The 24,565-nt window shown below is 45.5% G+C and overlaps 1 protein-coding gene across 2 annotated transcripts; it reads left to right on the top strand.

Moving 5' to 3' along the window:
• Positions 1-1,208: 1,208 nt before the first annotated feature.
• On the top strand, positions 1,209-24,340 carry LOC119223210 (myosin-7B-like). Of its 2 annotated transcripts, none has more exons than XM_037480379.2 (46): positions 1,209-1,245; positions 5,631-5,730; positions 5,815-5,918; positions 6,013-6,156; positions 6,475-6,631; positions 7,104-7,131; positions 7,334-7,427; positions 7,896-7,988; positions 8,078-8,141; positions 8,232-8,330; positions 8,510-8,613; positions 8,707-8,845; positions 9,297-9,415; positions 9,490-9,639; positions 10,158-10,328; positions 10,484-10,663; positions 11,184-11,316; positions 11,397-11,473; positions 11,556-11,643; positions 12,220-12,337; positions 12,460-12,583; positions 12,760-12,896; positions 12,983-13,153; positions 13,292-13,376; positions 13,920-14,162; positions 14,250-14,426; positions 14,743-14,888; positions 15,001-15,091; positions 15,186-15,343; positions 15,421-15,652; positions 16,647-16,773; positions 16,999-17,117; positions 17,229-17,425; positions 17,928-18,111; positions 18,188-18,353; positions 19,848-19,972; positions 20,047-20,162; positions 20,283-20,469; positions 21,032-21,241; positions 22,019-22,144; positions 22,226-22,316; positions 22,393-22,472; positions 22,584-22,688; positions 22,785-22,880; positions 23,129-23,269; positions 23,345-24,340. In XM_037480379.2, the coding sequence occupies exons 2-46, from the start codon at positions 5,631-5,633 to the stop codon at positions 23,354-23,356; spliced, it is 5,808 nt and encodes a 1,935-aa protein (XP_037336276.2). In that variant the 5' UTR covers positions 1,209-1,245; the 3' UTR covers positions 23,357-24,340. The 2 variants fall into 2 exon arrangements, with proteins under 2 accessions (XP_037336276.2, XP_062418081.1); XM_062562097.1 differs by having other exon boundaries at positions 23,129-23,260.
• The last annotated feature ends 225 nt before the right edge of the window (positions 24,341-24,565 follow it).

The raw sequence follows: 24,565 nt of genomic DNA on the forward strand, positions 1-24,565 counted from the left end.
TTCAAAGCCGCTCATCCTTCATACGGGGGGGAGTCGGTGGATGGATGATATTCATAGAAGACTTTAAGTCAATGTGACAGAAGGTCAAAGTGTGATTATGTGTGGATTCCACGTCAGTTGGTTACTATTTATTATTATTATTATTGTGTGTGTTCAGAACTTTGTTTTTAACAGAATCTGGTTCAATTAGACTGTTCATTTGTGGTTTATTTGTGGACAGATTTTTAATGACACATAAAAGGCTTCTGATGAAATATCACAATTTAAGGTTTTGTTTTGTCTTTTTTTCTGAGGAAACATTTGTCACGTGATGCATGAGACGTGTTTTCCATCGGCAGGTTTGGAGTGTGTGTGATGTCATCCTCATCCTATCTGTCACTGGATGAGGGATCCCAGGGAGGCAGAGGGGATGATGGGAGATTAAGACCAAGCCTATGTTTAGGACGAGGGTCTATTGTTCTCTGTTACAACCGGCTCGTATCTGGGATTCTTTCTGAACGTTTCTTATCCTTTAGGCCATCGGAGCGTCGCACTGCTCGCTTAGCGTACGCCTGGAATCCAGGACCAAAACAAGTGTGAGCTATCAGCCAATCAGACAACAGCAAGAGAGAGTCTTCTTCAAAGAGCTGAGGAGTCCACACAGCGGGCTTAACCCTTAGGCACTAAAGCCCTAAAGCCTTATGGGTAAGGGCTTTAGCGCCTGCTATCCAACACACCTCTGCCAGGCCGCTGTAACCCCGACCTGCAAACCAGCCGCTCTGTGCTGCTCTATCCAGAGAGTTAGACAATCAGAGACAAAGACTGATGAGGACAGAAAGACAAAGATTGATTATTTATTGGCCGATGAGGAGACACGGATGAGGACAAAGACAGTTGAGGACAGATATTACAAAGATGGATGAGGACAGACAGATGAGGACAGAGCGACAATGATCAGTTGAGGACAGAAATTACAAAGATGGATGAGGACAGACGGATGAGGACAGAGACAAAAGGCGGTTGAAGACACTCAGTATCCATAGATAGTCCTCAGATAGACAGACGGTGAGGAGCGTATTCCATGCCGACCCCAGCAGGCCCTTTTATGTCCGGCCTATTGGACCGGCTGGACCAATCACACACCGGCTGGCGGGTCAGGTGACTCTTCCCAGTGAGGTTATAAAACCCGGTGGCGCCCGGCGGCCGACTCAATGTGATCGTCCAGCGAGACTCGACCCAGGACAGAAAAAAGACAGAGCTTCAGAGGTGAGTAGGCAGCAGGACTACACTACCCATGAGCCTCAGCGGTCGTTACCATGGTGAAGATGCTGGTTCCCTGAATGTTTAGACCATGTTTTACCGAGTTCAGAATTTTTGTTCATTGCTTTAATTGTAAATGACACGGCGTGAAAATGAACCACTGACGTCTAAAAATTTGTTTAAGTTCTGATTATCATCATTTATTCTTTTCCCACCTCAGGAACAATATGTGTAACTTTCTGACATTATGATTGAACAAGTCTTCTTACTTATCGTATTATGAAAGACAACAGATCAGGTTCTCGTACATGTGTCTTCTCCTTAACTTGGACACCATCGGGAAGCATTTGTGTCATTCAACGTCTTGATATTGTCAACAACCGCTGATCTGAATGATTCAAATGAGCGTTGATGTTGTTTATAATCAAACTTCTGTTAGCCTGTAATGTCCAAGCTTCTACTGGCAACAACAAACAATACGACCTCAAAACCCTCACAATATGCTACAAAAGTCAAAACTCACCTTTTCTACGTTTCTACCTCCAAATTTCATTTTCGAAATAAAGTTCTGACACTGGACAATGTGACAAAGATGAGTCTGCGTTGACTCATGGTTCCCTCTGGGGGGGGGGCTCTGGCTGTTCACTTCAGTGCTTTTTGTTTGTTGATAACATTAAAAATGGACCAGGTATGAGTGTCATTTAATAAAAGTAATGAGGTAAACTTAATCAGAGAATAACTTGGGTAGTGACTGTTCTCGTCTGTCGCCACGGCAGTTTCTCAAACTGTGGGGTGCAACCCTCTAGTGGGTCGCAGTGGTTTTACATGTGGGGCTCATGGGGAAATGTAGATTTACTTCCCCTATTACAAAAGGGAAAAGTTCACAGATCCAAGCTGAACATTGATCATGAATTGAGAGGTTGTTTTGGAAAGTTTGGAAATCAGACTCATTACAGACACTTAAACTGATAGAAGTCAGATTAAATAATTTTTCTTCTTTTCCAAAGTTGGTCATGAAACGAACATTGTGAGAACCCTTGTCATTGTTTCTTCACCTTCTGAACATAAACGGTTGTACTTTGAATCTCGTTCGGTCCGCCAGCTGACAGGAAGTGAGTCTATCCAAGAACCAGAGGATCGTTTTAGAACTTCTGTCCTGCTTGTTGTTGTTTTGGGGTGGGATGGATTTAGAGCTTTGGTTCTTTCTGGGTGTGACGGACCAGAGAAGACCAGAGCTTTAGTGAGCAGGTCCTCTTGAGCCGACGTGGCAGCTGCATGCTCGGCCTGGAATTCCGAGCAATCGGGGGGCGGAACATACCGCGAGGATGGTCGCCATGCCGATTTGGTGACTCAACAGTTCGATCAGGGTTGCTGACAGAATGCTGTTGATGTTGAAAGAAACCAGCAGCAGATGTTTCTACTTCTAAGAGTCCTGGGGCGTGTTGCACAAAAGTAGAATAAAGAAATCCAGGATGAGTGAAAAAGTGCAGCTTGACTTAGTGTTATCTTAATCAGCTGCACTTTTGCCGAGTCGGGATGAGAAGGAGGAGCTAAGTCGATTCAGGTGCATATAGCTGGGATCAGTGCACGTCCACGACTTTCTTATCGCAGATTTACTGATGCAGAAATGGAGAAGACGCCACACGCAGCCTATTTCTCACCTGCTGAGCAGCAATTGATCAAATATATGAGGAGGAGAAGCATATAATATGCAAAAAAGGAAATACGGCAGCTGTAGTTAAACAGAGAAAAAGCCTGACAGACAATCGCGGACCAACTGAATGCGGAAGGATTAAAAAATATCTCCTACTAGGAAAGTTGTACACTCTTTTAATTGCTTTTAATATGATTGTTTTATGTGTTGGTTTTATTGCTGTATCTGTATTATTATTTAGCCTACTTTGCCTTAAAAGTGACCAGTGTTCCTCTGGAAACTTACTGGAGTTTAAGACTCATAAAAATTTGTGACAGGTTTGAGTTAACTCTGACGTAAATGTGATTAATCGTGATTAAATATTTTAACCGCTTGACAGCACTAATAAAATCATTTTTAGGAATCCGGAATCGTTTATTGTCATAATATGTCAGACATACATGGAATTTGGGAAGAAACTGCTAGTGTGGTGGGGGGTCTTAGTCCTGATGGACCTCCGCCTCCTGCCAGATGGAAGGGGCGCAAATAGTTTGCACCACGTCACCAGGTGGTCAGACTCCCACCTGTAGGCGGACTCATCCCCACCAGAGATCAGTCCAATGACGGTGGTGTCATCCACAAACTTCAGGAGCTTGACGGACTGGTGACTGGAGGTGCAGCTGTTGGTGTCCAGGGAGATGAGCAGAGGGAAAAGAACGCAGCCTTGGGGGGAACCGGTGCTGATGGACCGAGAGGCAGAGGTGTTTCCCCAGTGCTGCTTCCTGTCGGACAGGAAGTCAGTGATCCACTTGCAGGTGGAGTCGGGCATGTGCAGCTGAGAGAGTTTGTCTTGCAGCAGAGACGGGATGATGGGGTTGAAGGCAGAGCTGAAGTCCACAATCAGGATCCTGGCGTAGGTTCCTGGGGAGTCCAGATGCAGGATGAAGTGGAGGGCCATGTTGACAGCATCGTCTACAGACCTGTTGGCTCTGTAGGCGAACTGCAGGGGGTCCAGAAGGGGGTCAGTGAGGGACTTTAGGTGGGACAGGACTAGCCGTTCAAAGGACTTCATGATTACAGAGGTCCGGGCGACGGGTCTGTAGTCATTCAGTCCAGTGATCCTGGGCTTCTTGGGAACAGGGAGGCCTTGAAGCAGGCTGGAACGTGGCATGGCACCAAGGAGGTGTTGAAGATGGCGGTGAACACAGGAGACAGCTGGTCAGCACAATGGGGGATGAGAGTCAGGACATTGTCTTTCAAAGCTGCAGTAGAACTCATTCAGTTCGTCTGCCAGGCGGAGGTCATTCATGGAATGGGGGGTTTTCAGCTTGTAGTTTGTGAGGTGTTTAAAGCCTATCCAAACTGAAGCTGAGTCATTAGCTGAGAACTGACGTTGGAGTCTCTCAGAGTACAGTCGTTTAGCTTCTCTCACCGCCTTGCTAAACCTGTATTTTGACTCTGTGTACAAGTCTTTGTCCCCACTCCTAAATGCCTGATCCTTCTGCAGACAAAGTTTTGTGAGTTCCGCTGTGAACCAGGGTTTGTCATTGTTATAACTCACCCTGGTGCATGATGGTACACCGCTGTCCTCACAGAAGCCCATGTAAAAAGTTACAGCGACGGCGTGATAAGCCCTGCTAACTGTAGTGTAGCAGTGGCCCAGCGTATTTTGCAGGCTGGTAAGTGCCGTAACCATTTGCAAATGGTGTAGAAATTACTAAGAAGATGCTGCTCACATATTTCATCTAAACTGATTTAGTAGTTATAAAAGGCTCATTTGTCTGGCACTGGGGGGTACCAGCACCATGCAGGCTTCACCCTGAGGAATTGGCCCTTTGCTTTAAAACAAGGAAGGCCGGTGATAGAAGGGATTCAGGGTGGGACAGCTACTGAATCTGATCCACCTGCAGTAACTGTTAAACACGTTTGTTGGGGATCAGATCAGCTGATTTAACACATGAGACTGCAGGATTAATCTTAGCCTGGTCTTGAGCAGGCTAGGTGCAAAGAATAAATCACCATGTTTACTTGGCCGGGTTAAATTCAACCTTCTTTCGTGCAACCAAGTCCAAGCTAAATTCCTCCAGGATAACCTGAATATCCTGACTTAATCTCTCATTCAGGTTTCGTGCAATACCCCCCTGATGAGAGCTCCATTAAAACTGTTTATTCTGACTGACTCAAAGTGTGCATTCATCCGCCAATGGAAATAGTCCCCAACAAAGTCTGTATTCCCTCCAGTTAGTTTGATGCCATTCCAACTGCAATTAATCACATTTGGAACTAGATTTGTGATTTTAGAACCATTTAGACCAAAAACAGTAAGTGAGGTATCATCAAGAGACAGATAAACAACACAAAAAACATGATGGACCTGGACCACCGAGTGGTTTGGGTCCATAAATACTCACCTTTCGAGTTTTCAAGTCGAGGCTAAAATCTGTTTTGATTCTCTGAGGTTGTTTAAAGGTACCATCGGGTGTTGAAGTCCCTCAGAACCCAGAGATCCCTCTGAGCTCTCAGAACCTTTACAACCTTTAAAGCCCTTAGAACCCTCCGAACATTAAGCAGTTTCTCTCTCTCTGTACCTTTTGATTTTCTCTGTGATCTAAAAGTTCTGAGCCTCTTTGAAAGCAGAATCTTGATGACTAGAAGAAGAGAACTAGAACATGTTGGATCCATGTTTAATGACCTCTGATGAACTGTGGAGGTTTCTGCATGAGTTGTCTCTCTTACTAATGAAGGTTCTGGTGTTCAGATGTCTCGGTTTCTGGACCTGGCGGAGTTTGGAGAAGCTGCTCGCTTCCTTCGTCTCACCAACTTGGAGCAGCTGGCTGCAGTAGCCCAGGCGTATGATGGTAAGATATCCAACGTACCAACAAGGTAGCGTATACTCGTAAGTATATCTACACCTTAAAACTAAGAACTGTTTCTCCTCACAGGAACCAAGAGGGTCTGGATGCCCGATGACGTGGAGGCGTACATCGAGGTGGAGGTCAAAGAGCTGAACGGAGACAAGACCACGGTGGAGACAAAGGACGGACGGGTCAGTCGGTCTTACTTAAGAATGTTCTTCTGATGCTCAAAATCTTTATCCCCCAACTCTTCCTCCTTGACCTCGTTCTGCGTATCCGATTCAGTTCCTGGTGGTCAAAGAGAATGAGCTCCAACCGTTGAACCCTTCAAAGTTCGATATGATTGAAGACATCTCCATGCTGACACACCTGAACGAAGCCTCGGTCCTCTTCAACCTGCGGAGGAGATACAGCATGTGGATGGTCTACGTCAGTGTCTGCTCGCTTTTGTTTTTTTCAGTTTACACATAACTGCTACTAATACACCCAGATAAAACAGAAATGAAGTAAATTAAACTGAAAAAGCATCAAAAAACGCAAACAAATACAACACATATATATATATATATATGACGTTACATTAAGAAAATGACATTACATGTCATTTAGCTGATACTTTTGTCCTAAGCGACTTACAATAAGTGAATTTCGAACATAAGGAAACAAACTCAGAAGAACAAGAGCAAGTGCAATTAAAAGATTAAAAGATTTAATAAATAGCTTAACTTTTCTTTTTTTTTTTGTCAGACCTACTCTGGTTTGTTCTGCGTAGCCGTCAACCCGTACAAATTGCTGCCGGTCTACTCCAACCAGGTGGTTACCGCCTACAAGGGGCGTCGACGTCTGGAGGCCCCGCCCCACATCTACGCCGTGGCCAACAACGCCTACCTCGACCTGCTGCAGAGTGAGACCTTTGACCTCCTACCTCAGGCGCCAGCTGTGGCAGCTAGCGCTAGCTGTGCTAGAAGTCAGCTAGCATCGGCTCTGTGCCGTCAGTGTTTCTTTAGCTGCGGCTTAAGTCACAGTTCATCCTCATAACGTCAATCTGTTTTTTTATTCATTTGATTTTTGGGAGTCGGTATGTTCGGTTTTATTGGAAAAATGTAACTTCCTGTGGTCAAAAAACAAAAAAAACTTTTAACTGAAACTACAAATACAGTTTGGTTTCCAACAAACTTCATTGATTGAGTTTTATATATTCTTTTTATCGGTGAATACATTTCCAGAAAAGAATACATAGATTTTTTTTAATGCTAATAAATAAGAAAAAAATCATGCAATGTATTTCTGCACACTGTGGGTGTACTTTTAGTATGTTTCTAGTAAACTGTCACATATGTGAAAGTGGTTACACATGGATTCATTTTTCTCCACAGATCGGGAAAACCAGTCGATGTTAATCACGTGAGTCAGAAAATCGGCTGTTTTGACAATGTTTTATTTCTAACAACAAACATCGTGTAAAAACAAAAATGGATCTAAGAATGTTCAAAATTAATGAATTACAACTTCTAAACCATGTAATTATGTGTTCATCAAAGTCCTGTTATTTCATTCATGACGTGAGTGAGCACGTGTTTCCTACTCTAACTTGTCATCTTCTCAGCGGGGAGTCGGGCGCTGGGAAAACTGTCAACACCAAGAGGGTGATTCAGTACTTCGCCATCGTCGCTGCTCAGGGAGAAAATGTGAACAAAGGAGTGAGTCTTATGAAAATGATATCTTCATTAGCATCATGTTGCGCTAGATTAATAACAACAGCTGAGAATCTCTTCTTCTTTAAAGTGCAGTCAAAGTGTCATGAGCTGCATTCTCTCTACTGACCAGCAAGAGGCGACTCCTCCCATAGACGAAAATGACTCTACTTCTGTCTTGATTTATTCCCTCAGTAAACATTGTAAACATTAGTCTCTAGTTTCAAGTCTCGTTCAAAACAGCATGATGTTCATTTAGTGAATGATGGTCCATTTAGAGTCAAACAGACCATAAAGCAGGGGATGCTTTAGGGTAGGGCTACACACTGATTGACAGGTCTTTACCAGAGACGTTCATGGCGTCTCTACGTCCTCCTCAGTCCGGATGAGGTCACTTCCTGTTTACTGAGAGGCGTCTCGATGGCGAAGTCTATTTCTTAGAGCCTGAGTACTCTATTCTCCATGTGTGTTCAGGGTTCCTTAGAGGACCAGATCATTGAAGCCAATCCAGCCATGGAGGCGTTCGGCAACGCCAAAACTGTCCGCAACGACAACTCATCACGCTTTGTGAGTTTAATAAATGAATAACTATGACCATGGCGAGCTGAAGATGGGTCAAGTTTCAAAGAGAGTTCCTCTGTGTTTGTGTGTCTCAGGGAAAGTTCATCAGGATTCATTTTGGGACATCAGGACGGCTGGCGTCCGCTGACATCCACATCTGTGAGATGTTTTCTTTCACAGTTAAATCAACAGATGTGTTCATCTATGTGTTGTGATAATAACAAAATTAATGTTGGTGAATTTAATCAGATCTTCTGGAAAAGTCAAGAGTGGTGTTCCAGCAGCCGGCAGAGAGAAGCTACCACATCTATTATCAGATTCTGTCCAATCACAAGCCAGAGCTGCAAGGTAGCCACACCCACAATAAGATCTGTTCTGGACTTGTATGCAATCAGCACAAAATCAATGTGACAATGCCATCCAAACATAACATTTCACAACAAACACAAAAACATGTATTCATCTCCATGTGAGTGATAAACTGCTGGTACTTATGATGATATGGATAAAAGCTCCCTTTCCTGCAGACATGTTGCTGCTGACCACCAACCCGTACGACTACCACTTCTGCTCCCAGGGAGTGACCACAGTGGAAGGCATGGACGATGCAGAGGAGCTAAGGCTCACCGATGTAAGCAAGGTCACTTCCACACACACACACACACACACTGCTGACATGTACACAATAACATCAGAGTGTGTGTATGTGTGTGTGTGTGTGTAGCACGCTATGGACACGCTGGGCTTCACACTGGAGGAGAAGTACGGTTGCTACAAGATCGTTGGGGCCATCATGCACTTTGGAAACATGAGGTTCAAGAAGAGGCCGAGGGAGGAGCAGGCGGAGGCCGACGGGACGGAGAGTAAGGGGGCGGAGCTGCAGCCCGTTTAACCACGAAAACACTGATCATGTTGTGTCTTAGATGAATGTATACAAAGCTTCTTGGATGTGTTTGTAGAGCTTGTTGTGTTGGACCAAAGCGTAACAATGACAGTCGATAGCCATAAGCGTTGAAAACAGCTGAAATAAGACCTAAATAATTAGATGAAAAGCAGATAAAATTATCAGAAATATAGTCGCAAAGGTCAAAAAGAAATTGAGACCAGTAAGCTGAAGTGTACCTCTCTGAGAGCTAAGAGGTACTTATTACTGTACCTCTCAAGGGTACATATTGTACTTTTTACTGTACTTAATCCCAGAGGTCAGGCGGTTCTTTGCCTCCTTGTCGTATTAAAATAGTGGGACATACCTTTAGCCATGTATTAATGGGTATTAATGGCAGAGGAGTTGAGATGTGCGTTTTGTGTGCTGAGGTGTTGACAAAGCAGCCTATCTGATGGGCATCAGCTCCGCCGACCTGCTCAAGGGTCTTCTGAACCCCCGCGTCAAAGTGGGACACGAGTTCATCGTCAAGGGACAGACCGTAGAGCAGGTACCCACCGATCAATCAATCAATCAATTGAAAACATCGTATCTTCTATATGATGCCTTGTTGTGGATCTGCAGGTGACCTCCGGTGTGGCCGCTCTGGCCAAAGCCACCTACGACCGCATGTTCAAGTGGCTGGTGAGCCGCATCAACTCGTCCTTGTACACTGCGCTACCTCGTCAGTACTTCATCGGAGTCCTCGACATCGCCGGCTTTGAGGTCTTTGAGGTAAAGGGGAGGAAGGGGCAGAGATTCATGTGTTCGTGCTAAGCTATGCTAAACACGTCCGGGCCTATGTACACGAGATGGACGGGGATGAATCTTCATTTCTGAATTTATTGTAGATCATTTAAAGTTCATGGTCGTTCTTATGGTACGCCAATATGTTCAAGATTACATTTCTTTGAATTGGTGTGCAGCAACTTAAAGCCGCATTCTCTGTAGTGACCATGAGGGTGCGACTCCTCTGGTCCCATAGAGTATGCAATGGTTTGTGGGCTGGGCTACCTTGGGTACTTTCGTAAATCTAATAGGATGCTCTACACCACAGATGTTAAACTCAAGGCCGGCAGGCCGAATTCGGCCTGTATATCTACAGAAGGGTTAATGAAAATGTAACCCAAATTGCTTAAATAAACATTTCATAAAATAGAACTACCAACGAGTAACTTCCACACATCCAGTGCTCTGTCACTGTTCTCCAATCTACACCCAGCGTTGGTTTGTTTGTTTGTGTCTTACTGCAGTTCAATAACTTCGAGCAGCTGTGCATCAACTTCACCAACGAGAAACTGCAGCAGTATTTCAACCACCACATGTTCATCCTGGAGCAGGAGGAGTATAAGGCCGAGGGTATCGAGTGGACCTTCATAGACTTTGGTTTGGACTTACAGGCCTGCATAGACCTCATAGAGAAGGTGTGTGTTTCGATTGTGTTACTTTAAGTTATTTTTTTAAATATTATAAAGGTAGTGTGAAACTTTTGGGGTATTAGTTCTATTGGACGGCAGAGGCTGGAATCTGATGATGTGAATGATCCTGCGATGCCTAAATCAATGTGAATATGTTGCAGCCGATGGGCATCCTGTCCATCATGGAGGAGGAGTGCATGTTCCCCAAGGCCACTGACAACAGCTTTAAAACCAAACTCTACGACAACCATTTCGGAAAGTCGCCCAACTTCCAGCGGCCTCGGCTGGACAAAAAGCGCAAATACGAGACGCACTTTGAATTGCTCCACTACGCCGGAGTGGTGAGTGTCTGCTCAAGTAGGAGGTCCTGTCAGTGGATGTTGATTTTTCGGTTCCCAATGACGTCATTGCTGTTTTGTTTCTTCATCCTTTCTACAATGGTTGAACCATGCGTTCCTTTACAGCGTGTCCAATAAAGCAACAACCATGGAGGAAATGTTTTTACACAAGAAACACATAGTTGGACTGATCTCAGTAGCTCAGTCAATAAGCTTTTTGCTTCCAGGAAGTACTTTTGTGAAGCCACTATGGATATGATTGTTTTATCCTTTGTTTTATCCTCCTAAAGGAGGAAAGAGTGAGCTGGTCCTTTTGACTTATGACCTTAAACCCCCCAAACCAGCAGATCAGGATGAGAGTTATGTATGTAAGGTTGTAAGGTTGGCCCAGGAGAACTCCAAACCATCTTTGTTTGCAGAGATGTGTATTGCTTGCCACAAAGGACACAATAGAAGGATAAGACTCCTATAGAAACCTCTTTTTTGAGTTATTGGAAAATGATCTGTGCGTATATCTCTGTAGGTTCCGTACAGTATTACAGGATGGCTGGATAAGAACAGAGATCCTCTGAATGAGACGGTGGTGGCTCTGTTCCAGAAATCCTCCCACAAACTGATGGCTGGACTCTTTGAGGACTATATCAGCTCTGACATTGGTAACTACTCCAAACAAATAAAAATAAAAGTGTGACACTGTGTGTGTAATGAACATGTGTTGTTTGTGTTTTTGTTTTAGCAGGGGATCCAAAGGCTGAAGGAAAACACAGGAAGAGGAAAGCAGCTTCCTTTCAGACAGTTTCCCAGCTTCATAAGGTGATCAATAGTTGTTTGTCGGTTGGACTCAGACAGGTGAGAAGGTCTCTGACTCATTGTCTGTTTGTTTGTGTAAATGCAGGAGAATCTAAAGAAGCTAATGGCTAACCTCCGAAGCACTCAGCCTCACTTTGTGCGATGCATCATCCCCAATGACACCAAAAGTCCAGGTAACCAGGGAACAGAGGCCTGGCTGCGTCAGACCTGGTGTCAGCTACATTTCAACCATAATATTAGCATTTTAACATGCATTAGTATTCTAGTAGAAGCTTCTTCCTTTAGCTGTTCTGGGAGTTGTTGGCAAACAACTATTTATATTGTTTAGGTATGGGGACTTTAATATGTCATTAAACACAGAACAAATATAAAACTAAAAACTATAATGAAGCACAACTCAAAAAAGTAAAATAGACCATAAGGTATACATATATACAACAGTAATTTGAGTGTAAAGGATGTCTGGTTAAATGTAGGGAGGAGCTGTGTCTGGTGGGCTCTGTAGCGCCTACCAGAGGGGAGGAGAGGGAACAGGTTGTGTGCAGAGTGTTCTGCATCAGCAACAACTGAAACCAGAGGATAAATATAGACAAAAATAATTCCTTACATTCATGTCCTTATCTTTGCTGATATGAACTTACACAATTAAAGAAAAAGGAATGTGTCTCATCAACATAACATCAATGCGTCCGTGAAGTGGAAGCACGTCAGATTGATCCACACATTCTCTCACTGTATCCGTGCTCCAGGTGTGATGGACGCCTTCATGGTCCTCCACCAGCTGAGGTGTAACGGAGTCCTGGAAGGGATCCGGATCTGCAGGAAGGGGTTTCCAAACCGCCTCCTGTACGCCGAGTTCAAACAACGGTGGGTCTCGAACCCAATGACCAGAACTTCATTCATCTTACTGATGCTTGTCATCCCTCAGGGTTCTGCAGATCTTTGTGCCTGCTACCCTCCAGAGATCCACGTGTGCTCTTCCTTCTCAGATATCGCATCTTGAACCCTGCTGCCATTCCAGAGGACTCCTTTGTGGACAGCAGGAAGTCCGTGGAGAAGCTGCTGGGCTCTCTGGACATCGACCACAGCCAGTACAAGTTTGGACACAATAAGGTAATGTTCAGATACTGTGAATACTACCACCAGATCAGATACTGTGAATACTACCACCAGATCTCAGGGTGTCATGCTGTACGGATCTCCTGGTAACACCAGAGACCTCAGTTTGGAGTGATGCGATGGAGGTTTGTTGGAGGTTGGTGATGTGTAGGTCTTCTCCGTGCTCGCAGGTGTTCTTCAAGGCGGGTCTGTTGGGTCTGTTGGAGGACATGAGGGACTTCCGTCTGGCCGCGATCTTCACCATCATTCAGTCCATGGCCAGAGGTAGGCTGATGAGGGTGCAACGCGAGAAGATGGCGATTCAAAGGTCAGTGAGACGACCACATGACCCATGAGAAATTATATTTGTTTTCATAGTAAAGCATGAGTTTGGGCTTTACTCCTTCCTCTCAGGGACGCTGTATTGGTGATCCAGTTCAACCTCAGAGCCTTCTTCACTGTGAGGACGTGGCCGTGGATGACGCTGTTCTACAAGATCCGCCCCATGCTGAGGAGCGCCCAGGTGGAGAAAGAACTGGTTGCTCTCAAAGAAGAGTTCAGGAAGCTAAAAGAGGCCTTTGACAGGTGCGTTCAGTCTGTTGATCCCAGTCACCTTATCACTCACACATTTACATTTGGGTTCAGAAAGTAAAGTACAAAGATCAACATCATAGGTCTGCTGCTCTCTTGTAGCTGGTGATTGTTTGTTTCTTCCTCCATCAGGTCAGAGGTCAAGCGCTGGGAGGCGGAAGGGCGGCAGGTGGTGTTGATTCAGGAGAAAAACGACTTGGCTCTGCAGCTGCAAGCTGTAAGTCTCCCTGAAACTTTCAGGAACAATCCCAGTGTGCATCTCATATCAGTGTCTGGATGAAGTAGTCAAAAGTCAAAAGACCTCTATCTTCTTCATAACATCTATAGTTCTGATTAATAGAGCAACAATAGAGCAGGTATGACAAAGTTAAATTAAGAGTCCATCATGTGTGTTTATATGTCTGCATGTTTGTTACCAACTACACGTCTGCTCATAGTGTTCAGGCTGCGGTGAGCACGAAAGCAACACTCAGATGAAAAGATCTCTTTGCTTCCAGTACAGCTGCAGGTCCAGGACTCAGCTTAGCTTAGAACAATGGCTGAACGCAGATAGAAACTGCTAGCATAGCTTCATTGCATGACCGTTATATCACATCTGCAGGATTACAGTGACGGTGACAATTTATTTTCTTAAAAGGCAACTTATAACAGATTACATTATTACAGATACTTATTTCAGAAAGCTGTTTTCTTCTAAACTCATTATTCTCTTTAGTTATTTAGTCCCTCTGAGATGAAGTCCCTCTTTTGATTCGTCCAGGAGCAAGACAACCTGGCAGATGCAGAGGAGCGCTGCAACCAGTTGATTCAGTCCAAGATCTCCATGGAGTCAAAGCTGAAGGAGACAAAGGAACGTCTGGAGGACGAGGAGGAGATAACCACCACGCTCACGTCCAAGAAACGTCAGCTGGAGGAAGAGGTGGTGCTGCTGAAGAGAGACGTGGACGACCTGGAGATGACTCTGGCCAAAGTGGAGAAGGAGAGACATGGAGTGGAGAACAAGGTCTTGGCCTCTCTGTGGGGGGCCTTTACTTAGAGATTCAGTTCTGATGACTCCTAAGTATTAAATATGATTCTCCCTGCCGCCCAGGTGAAGAACCTGTCCCAGGAGATGTGTGTTCTGGATGAATCCATCGCGGCTCTAACCAGAGAGAAAGACGCCCTGCAGGCCGCTCACCAGCAGGCCCTGACTGACCTTCAGGCGCAGGAAGACAAGGTCAACATGCTGGTCAAGGTGAAAGCACGGCTGGAGCAGCAAGTGGACAATGTAAGAGAAGATTTGAACACATCACACTCCACAACCCCCCCTCCCATCACTGAGTTTCTAGATATACTGTAAGCGTCCTACAAAAACAGAAGAGATCTCCTAATCTGTCTTTCCAAAAACCCCAATTCATAAGAATCCCTAAAATCTCCTTTTGGTTGACTTGGACTTCCGCTTGACATTCAAAGCATCTTCATCACCACTAGAACCTCCTTAAACGTGAAACGGTTGAAACACCTCAGGGCCCACCAGAACGTCTCCAAGCACCTTCTCAAGGGTTCTGGTCAGATCAAAGGACCCCCCTCTCTCCTTTCGACAGGTGGAAGGCTCCTTGCAGGTGGAGAAGAAGGTGAGATTGGAGCTGGAACGTGTCAAACGGAAGCTGGAGGGGGATCTGAAGCTGTCCATAGACTCTGTGAAGGACTTGGAGACCCAGAATGGAAACCTGGAGGAGAGGCTGAAGAAGTAAGAAAGCACTTCTGCAGCTGGTAGTTAACTAAGTGTATTTATTTATTAGGATCATTAACTTCAGAACGTTCCTCCTCTCTCCTTTGTCCTCCCATCTCTCTCCCTAAAGAAAAGACTTTGAGTCAGGTCAGCTTCAGTCCAAGCTGGAGGACGAACAGAGTGTGCTCGCTCATCTTCAGAAGAAGATCAAAGAGCTCCAGGTTGGTCACACCAATCCAGAATAGAACTCGTAAGTACCTCCCTGATGTTCTCCCCTACATCACTCTGGGCTTGTGTCGTCCATCGACCCCTCAGACCCGCACCGAGGAGCTGGAGGAGGCGCTGGATGCAGAGCGAGCGTGGCGTTCCAAAGCTGAGCGCCAGAGGAACGATATCACCAGAGAGCTGGATGAGCTGGAGGAGAAACTGGAGGAGGCGGGAGGAACCTCGGCTGCTCAGATCGCTCTCAACAGGTCAGCACCAGCACCAAACCTGCGTGAATCATGGCTTGGTACCTTTCCTCCAAAACAACTGACTCGACGTCTAACAGAAAGAGGGAGGCCGACTTCCTGAAGATGCGACGGGAGCTGGAAGAGGCAGGACTTCAGCACGAAGCCACGGCCGCCACCCTGAGGAAGAAGCATTCGGACACGGTTACAGAGCTTGGCGAGCAGATTGACGCCCTGCAGAGAACCAAGTACAAACTGGAGAAGGAGAAGTTGGAGTTTAGGATGGAGGCGGAGGACTTAGCTGCTAACGTGGAGCAGCTCTCCAAGAACAAGGTGAGTCCACCTTAAAAAAGAGAACTACACAATATCATACCGGTCACACTGAGGAAATAATTGTATTTAATAATGTCTTTAAGCTGCATTCTGTGTACTGACCAGCAGGGAGCGACTCATCTGGTCCCATAGACGTCTACTTTCCCCTCAGTAAACACTGTAAACATGAGTTTATGGTCTCAGTCCATTTAGACTCAAGCTGACCATGAAGCAGGGGATGCCTTAGGGCGGAGCTTACTGTGATTGACAGGTCTCCAACAGACCATAAAGCAGGGGATGCTTTAGCCTACGTTGTGATTGAGATTGACCGAACCATTATTAGGTGATTGAATTTCACAAACCACACTTATGGCATAAAGAAGAGTTAAAGCCTTGTTATTATTGCACATGGCTACAATCCGAAGCCGAAGGTGTTTTGGGTGCTCGCTCCTTTAGCTTGAGGCACGCTCACGCAATCTAGAATCTATTGCTCTTCCTTAGTGTCCCGGATGTTGGTGTCTCACTGCTGAATTTTTTGGGCTGAATATTGTAACCATGATTTTATATATATATATATATGATACATTATTTCAATGCATAAATATTCAGTGCTAGAAATCACCTTTTTATTTCAACCCCCGATGACACAGATTTACTTCCATACATATGGCTCCAAAAAAACAAGATTGTGACAGCCAAGCTGCCAATTTTGAGAGGTCAAAACGGCAGTCCACAATCAGATCCGTGTCTTCCTCCCACTCTGCAGTCCATGCACAGAGCCAACTTGCATGATGGGAAATTTAGGATCCTTTTGTTTTTGGCGCTCAGGCGAAACCTCTATTTGAAACCTATCAGGCATTTAAACAAATTCTACATTTTTGGAATTACTCCATGAGGCTGGGAGGCAAAGCTAAAGGTAACAGTCCAACTCTTTTAGATCATGTCCCAATGAGCAAAGCATTGGATGGGCCCTGGACATGCTTTTGTTTGTGTGTGTGTGTGTGTGTGTGTGTAGGGCGCGGTGGAGAAGATGTGCAAAGTTTATGAGGACCAGTTGAATGAAACCAAGAGCAGAGCAGAGGAGCTGCAGAAACAGCTCACCGATGCTTCTGCTAAGAAAGCACGAGCACTCACAGACTGCGGTACAACACCTACGTGCATACACACATACTCACACACACATTCACACACACATACACAAACGTGCATACACACAGATCATGTGGTAGGTACAGATATATTGTAAACGTGGTTATTCCAGCTTTAAATGAAATTGTTAAACACAAAGAATGAATTATTTACATAAATAATAACTTTGCTTAAATAAAACTAAGGCTTAAAGCTTCTTTTCTGTGTCATTCTCGCAGCCGAGTACTGCCGTCGTCTGGAGGAGCGGGACGCTCTGATTGGTCAGCTGCAGCGCTCCAAAGCCGGGTTTTGCCAGAACTCTGAAGACCTGAAGAGGCAGCTGGAGGAGGAGAGCAAAGTAACCATGAGCCTCTGTGACTCCGCCCCTCATTTCAAGGCTCCTCTGGTTGTCTGGGTTACCTGAGAGGGCGTCTCACTTGTTTGACGGTCTTTTTTGTGTGCGTTTCAGGCTCGCGCGGCGCTGGCTCACAGCGTGCAGGCGTCCCGCCACCACAGCACACTGCTCAGGGAGCAGCTGGAGGAGGAGCAGGAGGCCAAGGCCGAGCTGCAGAGGGAGCTCTCCAAGGCCAACAGCCAGCTGGTCCAGTATAGGGCCAAGTACGAGACCGACGCCGTGCTGAGGATCGAGGAGCTGGAGGACGCCAAGTGAGACCTGGTGGTGTCATCAAGTGTTACGTCGCACACTTGCACACATCCTTCAGGATCTCAGGAGCTTTCCTGCACCGACGTGGGATGAAAAGTGCTCCTGTCCCTAAAAGATGGATAAAGAACAGCACATATCTCACCACACACACACACACACACAATGAAGGCTATAAAATAAAGTGAATTGCAGCTTTTCACTCTTGATCTCATTCCTCACCGACTCCTGGATTATCTCTAAATCAGCCACAAAAGCCTCCAGATACGACTGGAACCGCTATTGATTTTCATGATCCCCACATGATGAATTCCACTGACCTCCTGACCTACCACCACCATCAGGCTTTCCTACATAGCTCACATAATGTCATCATTCAGTAAGATAGTGCAGCTGAACTCACTGATCGTACAACCGTCTTTAGGGTCGCTTCGGGTTATTTTCTTACATTTGTGCAGCTCTGTGCGTTCTGATTTTAGCTGCTCTGTCCCGTTGTTTGTCTCGTAGGAAAAAGTTGGCACTCAAACTGCAGGCGTCCGAGGAAGCCGTGGAGACATCTCAGGCCAGGTGTTCCTCTCTGGAGAAAAGCAAATTGGGTCTGCAAACGGAGGTCGAGGACCTGCTGGTGGAGCTGGACCGAACCAACGCCGCCGCTCTGGCTCTGGACAAGACGCAACGCAACTTCGACAAGGTCGGCGACGCCGGCCATGAGTCCACCAGGTTGGGAGCGAGGTTGCTATAAACTAAGTTTTCTGCCGGTTTTGCAGTTGTTGGGCGAATGGAAGCTGAAGTTCGAGGAGAGTCAGTCGGACCTGGAGGCGTCACAGAGGGAGTCCCGCAGTCTGAGCACCGAGCTCTTCAAGCTGAAGAACTGCTACGAGGAAGCTCTGGACCAGCTGGAGACGGTGAAACGAGAGAACAAGAACCTGCAAGGTACTTTCTCCTCGCAGCAGACATATAGATCACTTTGGTTCTTTGACCTTCTCTGATGTCAAGTCTTTAACTCTCAGTGTGGAACATCTCCTGGTGTGAATGTGTGACACGTCTACTCAAAGGACTTAAACTAAATGTCAAACTCAATGATGCCAAACAGAAACATTCAGAATGATGTCAAACCGAAGCAACAGTTTAAAATACATTCTAAAGATCTTAAAACTCAGAAGTAAAGGTTATAGAAGGTACCATGTAGGGTTCTCTCTTTGTCTGCATAGGGGAACCCTTCTGCTCATAACCAGTGTTGGGAAAGTTCACTTTCTACATGAACTAGTTCATGAACTAAGTTTAGTTCACAAATTTTAAAATGAACTAGTTCAGTTCATAGTTCAAACTTCAAAATATTTGAACTAAGTTCACAGTTTCAACTAGTTCAGTTCTTTTTTTCCATATGTTGCTGCAAGCTATTATTTTTCAAAATGATTGCCACAGCCCATATGTGCAGCAATTATTTTATCAGTTTTAACACTGAAGCTATGCATCAGATTTCATCTTCATATCCAATTTTGAATCCTTATCCAACCAGGGTTCACATTAGCATTGAGGGGACAGCGTTTCCCCTTTGTTGCTTTAATGTTGCTGTCCATTCACTCCACACTAGCAGCAGCTGCAGCGTTCACCCCTACAGTACATTCTCAAACACATGCTGCTTTAATGGTCAATTTTAAATAAAGAATATAAACAGGAAAGTTATCATTAAGGTGCAAATGTTTGCAAAGAAAGGTCAGATTCCTCCCATCCTCACCGACCTTGTCAGTAACTTCATAAAACTCTTTTAAATTATTATACGCCGCCTCTTTGCTACACGCTGCTGTCGCCTCCATGCATTTCTTTTTTTCGATGACACTGGAGGCTGGTGTTGCCAGATCGGGTGTTTTTTCCGCTACTTATTAAGGCGCGTTTACGGTGTGTTTTCTATAGAAATCTGGCATCCTATTTGAAAAACGTTAACCTGAAAGAACGCGCCGTTCATAGACACCAGAATGAACGAGTTCACAGTAACGTTCATCGGGCATTAATACAGTACGTTCAGTTCACGTTCACCCAGAATATGAACGAGTTCATGAACTGAAAATCGTTCAATGAACGCGTTCAGGCACAACACTGCTCATAACCCAATATAAAGAGTTTCACCTGGAATTCTCTCTGGAGGTACTTTCCAAAGGTGCTAATAATTGTTCTGTTCTTGTGGCATGTCCTTCTTTTGACCAACGTTTTCAACAATCTTTGAAGTACTCTTTGGGGATACAAAAAGTTCTTATTGGGGCCTTTAGTTTATCTTCAGAAAAGGTTATTCTGAAGAAATTAGTTATGGATAGAACCTCAGCTCTGTTGTGTCAAAAACCTGTAAGAAGCCTAGTTTCTTGCTATACGTCACTGTCATGGATCTGCATTGATACTGTAATCAATTAAGCAACTTGTGTTTGTCTCCAGAGGAGATACTGGACCTGACGGATCAGATCGGTCAGGGTGTGAAGACCATCTTCGAGCTGGAGAGGATGAAGAAGATCCTGGACGTGGATAAGAGCAATATCAAAGTGGCTCTGGAGGAAGCACAGGTGACCGACTGATCCGCTGGACATACTCAATAACAGTCCACCAAGTGTTCACTAAACAACTCTCCGACCCTAAGGGAACCCTTGAGCACGAGGAGAGCAAGACCCTGAAATACCAGATGAACCTGCAGCAGATAAGGTCTGAGATTGAGCGTAAGATCGCAGAGAAAGACGACGAGATTGAGAACCTCAGGTACCAGAAATATGAGAAATAGTCAATCAGGGGCAGAGTGTCGTGCAAACATTTTGCATAAACGTAGTAAACTGTGCATTAGGAGATTATAGTAGGAGTAATACCGGTGCTGTCCACCAGACGGGGCCACCAGCGCTCCCTGGAGACCATGCAGGCCAGTCTGGAGGCGGAGGTCCGCAGTCGCAGTGAAGCGGTGCGTTTGAAGAAGAAGATGGAGTCTGACCTGAACGAGATGGAAGTCCAGCTGGGTCACGCCAACAGGCAGGCGGCTGAGGGCCAGAGGACCATCAGACACCTGCAGACACAGGTAGCCTCACGGATCTGCGTCAGGGTGGGAAGGATGGAGATAATGCTGGAATTTTACATATTCAGTAGGACCACCCTTTGCTGATTGCTTTTTTTAGGCAGTGGAGGTTTTGGATTCAGAGAAGGTTGTCCACAGCTTGTCCTCAGGTGGATTTCATCAAATGGCTAGAACATTGGATGAACATCTTACAGATCCAGTCCATAAAACAGACGTGGTTATTTGCATTCTTTTGGGACGTTGGTTGTATGAAATAAAAACGACCGTTACAAGCCATTTAAAGTTAGTAAAACAAACTTTAACTTTGTGTTGATGTTGGTGCCCTCAGTGGACTAAAGTGGTAGTGTCTCTGAACATCAGGGTGCCTTAAGACAACCTCCTTCTACTGCAGAAGACTCTCCCCCTCCCCCAGTATTGCATTGTGGGTCTCCAGAGAAGAGAAGCTCTTCTCCTGGAGGAGGAGGAGATGCTGCTGTGGGGAGCCGAGCTCCTGTCCTCCGTCTGGAGCCTCGGCTGCAGGTCCGAGGCTGTGAAGCTGATCCCCCTGTGTTCTGTCCTTTCATAGGTCCTCGAGTATCAGGTGGATCTGGAGGACAAAGTACAATCGGCCAATCAGCTCAGAGAGCAGATAGTCCTGTTGGAGCGGCGTTGTTCCCTCGTGACGGCTGAGGGGGAGGAGCTACGCAGGGTTCTAGAACAAACCACCCACGGACGCAAGATGGCCGAACACGAGCTGGTGGAGGTCACAGAGAGGCTGAACCTGCTCTCCACACAGGTACAAACACAAAGATACACACACAGGTACACACACAGAGCCACACACACAGGTACACACACAGAGCCACACACCGGTACACACACATACCCACACACACAGGTACACATACAGAGTTACACACACAGGTACACACACAGGTACACACACAGAGCCACACGCACAGGTACACACACAGGTACACACACATACCCACACACACAGGTACACACAGAGTTACACACACAGGTACACACACAGAGCCACACGCACAGGTACACACACAGAGATACACACACAGGTACACACACATACCCCCACACACAAGTACACACAGAGTTACACACACAGGTACACACACTGAGTTATACACACAGGTACACACACACACACAGTTAAACACACAGGTACACACAGAGTCACACACAGTTAAACACAGAGGTACACACACAGACACACAGACAGACTCACACACACACAGGTACACACACAGAGTTACACAGACAGACACACACACACACACACAAATTAGTATTTAATTGATTAACTGATCAAACTGACTGATTGACCAACACATGATTGGTTCTCTTACTGAGTGATTTCTGTAATTAGTGTTTAATAGATGGACGACTATAAGTTTGATTGACAGATCCGCTGACTGATGATTCCAATTAATAGATTAAAATTCTGACTTCCTTATTGACTGATTGATTGGTGTATTGATGGACTGATCAGCTGACCGATCAATGAGCCTCAGTGGTTATTGATGAAGTGATCGATGGCCTGCCTGTATCCCAGTACTCAGCTCTGATGAACCAGAAGAAGAAGCTGGAGGCCGACGTGTCCCTGCTGGCGGGGGAGGTGGACGAGGCCATGCAGGAGAGCCGCGGCGTGGAGCAGAAAGCCAAGAAGGCCATCACCGACGTCAGTGCTGACCTCTGACCTCTGGCTCACCCTGAGCTGGCTGTGTGTCTCGGAGGCTTTAAACCTTCTCACTCCTTTCAGGCGTCTCTGATGGCGGAGGAGCTGAAGAAGGAGCAGGACAGCAGCAGCGTGATGGAGAGGATGAAGAAGAACATGGCGTCCACAGTGAAAGGTACGGAGGTCATCACTCCCCCCCCCCCCCCAGCCCCGTCCATCGGATGTTGACGTAGCTGTTGCTCCTCTCACAGAGCTGCAGCTCAAACTGGAGGAGGCGGAGCAGATGGCGCTGAAGGGAGGAAGGAAGCAAGTCAGCAAGCTGGAGACCAAGGTGAGAGAGACAAGGTGGACCTGGGGGGGTCAGACGGGACCGACGAGCTCAGCTCACAGTGGGAGAAAGACTGGGTTCATAACTGTGTTACCACTGAGCTGCTGTGTTCAGGTGAGGGAGCTGCAGACGGAGCTGGGGGCGGAGCAGAGGAGGAGCGAGGAGTACCAGAGAGGAGTCCGCCACTACGAGAAGAGGGTGAAGGAGCTGACCTACCAGGTCTGATGGGTTCTGTGGGATCAGATAGGTTCTGTGGGTTCTTTGATCTGCTCTGAGGGTTCTGTGGGTTTCTCACACCGGTTCTCCTGCTGCCAGTCGGAGGAGGAGAAGAAGACTATGCTGAGGATGCAGGAGCTCATCGAGAAGCTTCAGACCAAAGTGAAGAGCTACAAGAGACAAGCGGAGACCGCTGTGAGTCTTTGAGTTATTGATCCAAACTGTCCCAAACAGACAGTGTCAATGAGTGACAGGTACTGCTCAGGTAAACCTTTCTGTTGAACTGGGTTAGCATTGAGCATTCAGCAGCTAGACATACAGATGTTTCCACTTGACTGAACAAGGTCCAGATGTCACGTAACTTACGAGAAGAGGCTTGTTTATTCTGAAGAACAAAAGTGCTCACTGAATGATGCCACCCGTGTTACTGCCGTGTCCACCAGGAGGAGCAGGTGAGCTGCAGCATGCTGCGCTTCAGGAAGGTCCGAAACGAGCTGGACGAGGCCGAGGAGAGGGCTGACCTCGCCGAAACCTCCGCCAACAAGCTGCGGATTCAAACCCGCGAGCAAACCAAGGTGGCCGTGGTGAGGAGCGCTTGTTTCGTTTTGTGGTGATACAAATGGAGTGATTTTTCTAATCCGCTGTTTGTGTTTCTGCAGATCATCGAGTGAAGCTCGAAGGATCCTTCGCAGACCCCAGAGCGGAGTTCCTTACTTACACGAACATGTTTAGCTCTATAGATCCTTATATAGATCAATACACGTACATGTTTAGCTCCATAGATCCTTATATAGATCAATTCACGTACATGTTTAGCTCCATAGATCCTTATATAGATCAATTCACGTACATGTTTAGCTCCATAGATCCTTACATAGATCAATTCACGTACATGTTTAGCTCTAAAGATCCTTATATAGATCAATTCACGTACATGTTTAGCTCTATAGATCCTCATATAGATCTATACACGTACATACAGTATATACGTATTATATTTCTCTGGGTTTGTGCAGGAAGAAGAAATGAGTACATGAGCTGGTACGTAGTCTAGTAGAATGTACTGAACAACACTCTATATATCATAGGTTTATTGTACTGAACGTCAGAGATCAATAAAGGTTTATTATACTGAACAACACATGTTTATTGTACTAAACAATATAAACATGTTTTGTAGTACTGAATAGTCTCAGCAGGTTGTGCATACATCAATAGTTTGATAAACTGCTTGAAACTAAACTTTGTCGCACAGTTGTGAGTTTGTAAGATTGTTTAAGCTTGTAACTGTCCCTGGTGGTTCGTTTGTGATTCATGATTTGTTATTAATCATTTTTATTACAATATAAAGCAGACAGAGCTTGAAGGAGGGCGGGCTTTGGACGAAATAAAAAATAATCATATGTCAAAAAGTTTATATACAGTCTCTTATATACATTTGATTAAACCTGCTTTGAAGTTGGATATTCTGCCCCCTGGTGGTCAAAGGTCTTCAGTACACCTTCAAAAGATCTGTTTCACAACTTTTGAAAAGCACAACCAACTAATACACATGTAGGTTTTCAGTCAGCATGTTTGTATCTATATTTATATTTGGGTTCTTTGATTGGTTTTACTGTTCTTCAATGTTCTTTGTGAAAATATCAAAAATAAATACCTGGGTGTTTGACGTAGTTCGTCGACGTCTTTATGTTTTTTCCTGGTGAACAGGAAGCATATGTGGAGGTATAGCACATTTCAACAAGGCACTTCAAAGTGCTTCACATAAAACCATTAAAAACATCCAAACATAAAGGAAGGAGATTTATAAAGAGTTAAAAACATTGATACCTTGAAACACAAAAGAAAAAGACGCTAAAAGATTTAAAATCAAATAAATT

This window comes from Pungitius pungitius, chromosome 1 (assembly GCF_949316345.1).
Source record: "Pungitius pungitius chromosome 1, fPunPun2.1, whole genome shotgun sequence".
NCBI classification, from domain to species: Eukaryota; Metazoa; Chordata; class Actinopteri; order Perciformes; family Gasterosteidae; genus Pungitius; species Pungitius pungitius.